Source organism: Folsomia candida, unplaced genomic scaffold (genome assembly GCF_002217175.1).
Source record: "Folsomia candida strain VU population unplaced genomic scaffold, ASM221717v1 Fcan01_Sc006, whole genome shotgun sequence".
NCBI lineage: Eukaryota > Metazoa > Arthropoda > Collembola > Entomobryomorpha > Isotomidae > Folsomia > Folsomia candida.
In genome coordinates, this window is record NW_019091198.1 from 1,706,898 (window position 1) to 1,711,302 (window position 4,405).

A 4,405-nucleotide genomic window follows, 5' to 3' on the forward strand; every position below is an offset into this window, starting at 1 on the left:
AAGAACCTGAAAGTCCCCCATCCATCCATCTGCTAATGAGGTTGTGTTTGTTTATTTTATTTGAAACCTTAAGAACAAGAAGGGAGGGAGGGAGGAGGGGTGAGGGAATGAGGGATGGGGTCGTGGAGCAAGTTGCTTATCATCATCCACATAAATGTACAGTTATGAGATAAGCTGGCTGCCTGGCTGGCTGGAACTCAACGTTCAGAGTGCTTTACAAAAATCAAGCCAACCGTTGAGTGGCAGTGGATTAAGATTTCATAACCTAGATGATGCCAGAGAGATGTTTATGCTGAACGAAATATTAAATATTTCAGTTTGAGCTTGTTGATGCAATTTGAGAGTCAATTTTCGACAAGATTAAGAGTAGTGGGCCAATTATTAGAAGCATCAGATTACTTTTCCCGTACGACGCTCTCTGATGCCAAAGCTGTATGTATAGTTTTATGATATTTACTTAAAGAGCAAACAAGAACGTCATTAACGAAAACATATCAAAATACCAATTCACTCACTAACTTACGCACTTGCCCACTCGCACTTATCTCAGAACAGCAATGTATACATAGTTTTATTGCAAGCATATTTGTTTTTCAGTCCGTTTTACTATCAATTCTTCGAACTGGGCATTATTTATATGTGCTGCACCAGTCACTATGTTGTGATGTCCGGAATTTGATAATTCTTTTATTGTGCGTTTGACAACCATTTCCTCAAGTCATGAATCATGGATGGCGGAGGATGAGAGTATCAAATGTCAAATTTTATCTGGTGGCGAGGGCGATGGAGCAACAGCAAGTTTAATTCTTTTGAAATAACTAACACCACGCTACAACAGCTCCTTCAAGCAAAAAGATCAAAGGTTGATACTGATTTTGTGAAACAAAATTCCATCCAAGAAACTCCCTCACTCTCTTTCCCAACGTATATTCAAATCTCACTCAAGTAAAAATATTATGCACACTGCAACTTCAAAACTTATTTATACTTCAACCCAGCATCGTCATGTAGCATAGTCGTGTACATATGCAACGACAGGATGTAATAAGAGTGTTGGACTGACCTTTGACCGGGGGACAAAATTATATGTATCAAAGGTTGAAGGTGAGCAAGGATTGATAACGGTCTAGACGAATACTGCTCATAAAAATATTTTTTATGGAAATGTATTGAAATAAAAAAAATGATACATGTCGACAGCATTAAAAACTTAGCATTTAAAAATTACATTTGCTCATGAAACAGAGTGAGAAACTTTTTTGGAGAGAAAGTGGGATTGCAGTTGACGTCTGGACTGCTTTCATTGCATTATGACTCACCAATTCCCGAGCAGCACGACAACGGATAATATAAATGCATATCTCCGTAAGTTCTTGTTTCGATCGTTTGAACATGCCACTTTTTTATTTGATTATAATTCAACTTTCGAAACAATAAAACAGTGCACTATTTGACTATGCGTGATGAAGTGGTGGTGGAGTGGTACACCTCGGATCACTTCCACCAACCAGACTTTTTGGCTTGCCCGGAGAATCCTACCCCGTCTCCGACCAAGATGCCATAAGACATCAGTATGTAAAACTGCATACTCTGAGTCTATGGGGGTGATTACAGATCACGTCGCTTTTTTCGAAAAAAGTTTTTTTTCATAATGTGTGTACTAAATATGTTATAAATTTTTACTAAAAAATTATTTATTTTACAAAACCTAAATTTTTTATAGTTTTTAATCAAAATTTGTATATTTTGCTGTCGCCTCATAAATTTCGCTATGCCCCTTTTCGACGATGCGGGCTTTCCACACTGAATATACTCTATGTCTGTCGTTAATGCGTCAAAATATGCAAACGAGGTGGCCCTCTACTTATATTATATGTGTGTGTCCCCTCCCATTCATTTGTAACTCTTCGAAGTTAGCTGGCAACTCAGATAAGCGAGGTAGGAAATCTCCGACCAAATCATGAAGTCTGCCACCAACAACCCACTTCGGTAGGCGCGCATAAAAAATCAAAAAAATAGTGGTGACCCATAGTCCCTTAATTGCTAATAAATTGTAGTATTTTGAATCATTCTTCTAACTGAGGTGACGCCAGCGTGTTACACGAAACCAGGCTGAAATGGTAAGCAATTTTTGAATTCTTTACTTTGCTCAGAGGAAACGACTGGCTGAGATGAGAATATCTGAATGTGAGAATGCAGATAACTCAACTAACCTACGTACGACGTAATCTTAATTTCAGTCTAATAACGAAGTGGAAGAAGCCATCAAGCGGATAATGGCGTATAAGGGAGTAGTTGGACTCATTGTGATTAACAACGAAGGTGACATTTCATTCAGCACTGTCCCGATCCGTTAGTACGGATTAATTAATTCAATCTGTTGACTTCAATCATTTTTTCTCTGAATACAGGTATCCCGATCAAGTCAACGTTGGAGAATTCCCTGAGTATCCAATACGCAGCTCACGTGACTCCTATGGTCGACAAAACCCGATCCATGATCAAGGAGCTCAATCCCGATGACGAGCTTACTTTTATTCGACTTCGGACCAAGAAACATGAAGTTCTAGTCTGTCCAGGTGACTTATAATTTAAGGATGACAAACAAATTATGACTAAAATCAAAACTGACCATGAATATCTCATTTTTGTATTGCAGAGCAAGAATATTCCATGATTGTGATTCAAAATCCCATCGACACTTGAAATCTCACTCGTTAATTCTAATTTGTTGTCTGAATTATAGAAAGTCAGCACACGAAAAATTTCTAACTCAGTATATTGTTTCATCAACTTCAAAACAATAGGCATCTTAATTAATATTGTAATTATATATGATTATAGCACTAAAATATATCAATCATGTATGGGACCCACCCCTCATTTGAATATTAATTTGGCAGTGAATGATCATATTTATTTTATAACGTTAAATTCTTTTATTACTATTTGATGGACAAAAATGCTAATACATATGTTGCACTACACAAGCTACGTAGAACTTTTACTTGAAACCGGAACAATTCCGAGAACCTTATTACTGTAACGTAACGTAACTTATTTACGATAGATTTCTTTAATTTTCCGTATGTTAGCATCTGGCTAGGCAAAATACGCTTGATTTGCCATGTCCACAAATAGCCTTGTTTCCAGAAACCTAGAATCTCCGGACTTGTTTTCAACCAAGCTTCAATTTCACGGGGACTTTTCTTATCCCTTGAAACTGTTTCTCACTAGAAAGTCAATAAGGAAATTACTATTGCCCGTTACAATCGGTCCCATCTTTTTACATATAACATTTTACACATATTTTGCACATAACCCACCAAGTTGAAAATCTTTGGGTGTTTTGAGTTCTCTGAAGACGTTGTGTAGAAGGTCAGATCAGATGAAACAAGTTTGTAAATTCCCACAAGAATTGTGGTTTGAAGAAACAGTTGAGCTGAACATCTCTTTCATCCTTCGCATCCCAACAAGGACGACGACGCATTCCTCTTCCTTATCCTTTTGCAAACCAGGTTGCACACCGCACGGGAGGAGAAGAAGTTGCCACATGTAGCGCTTCACTTTGCGTTTACTTTGCTTTCCAACATGACGCCACAAGATCAGAGAGCGAGGCGGCGGCTTCCTTTGCATTTTGCACAACACAAGAGAAAGTCAACAGTCATCCATCGAACTCGGCTTACTTTGCTTGCCCAATGCAACTCTGGATGCTTTGATTTCTCCACCAAAGGAGACACACGGGATCAAAGTCATTTCCTTTCGCCACACCATCACCCATACCAACAAACACTTTCCTTAAAAGGGGAAATAAATAAAGTGGTCAGAGAGAAGGTGGTGAACTGGTGATCAGGGTCATGTAACCACCACCACCAATATTAATATCGTGATGACGTATGAAAACTGCTAGGGATACATACCCATACACCATGTATGTAAAATGTGTGGGAAGAGTGTTTGATAATTTTACGAGAAAAGTATCCCTTCTCTCATCGAATACCAAAAATATGGCCAGTTGATTACCAGAATTCTTGATTTGATTACATTTTGATTCAATTTATAGCGAGGACTGAGAATTCCATGGGCAAGAAAGCGAACATAGATTTTCTACTCCTCTGCATCCATCGCATTCCATCCGACAACCATCTTCACACAGACACTCTGCCTGCACTTGCATGGAAAGAAATGGCTGCCAATAAAAAGCGAGACCTTAAGTAAAGTATATTATTAGTTGTTGCAGTGCACCCGTAGCTCGTCTGTATAGTCATACAAAGTGGATAGAAAGTCGAGAGAGGAAGCAGCAGCAGCAGAGAACGTCGACGACGACGACGACGAGGGCGACGACAACGGTTCACTACTTGCTGCATGGCCGTTATTAGCATGAGAGTGCACTGGAATGTTGATT

The 4,405-nt window shown here is 38.8% G+C and overlaps 1 protein-coding gene across 1 annotated transcript; it reads left to right on the forward strand.

Moving 5' to 3' along the window:
• The first annotated feature begins 685 nt into the window (after positions 1–685).
• On the forward strand, positions 686–2,891 carry LOC110851456 (dynein light chain roadblock-type 2). The gene is made up of 4 exons (XM_022099230.2): positions 686–2,120; positions 2,241–2,322; positions 2,412–2,579; positions 2,660–2,891. Exons 1-4 carry the CDS (start codon positions 2,118–2,120, stop codon positions 2,704–2,706), a joined length of 300 nt encoding a protein of 99 aa, XP_021954922.1. The 5' UTR covers positions 686–2,117; the 3' UTR covers positions 2,707–2,891.
• The last annotated feature ends 1,514 nt before the right edge of the window (positions 2,892–4,405 follow it).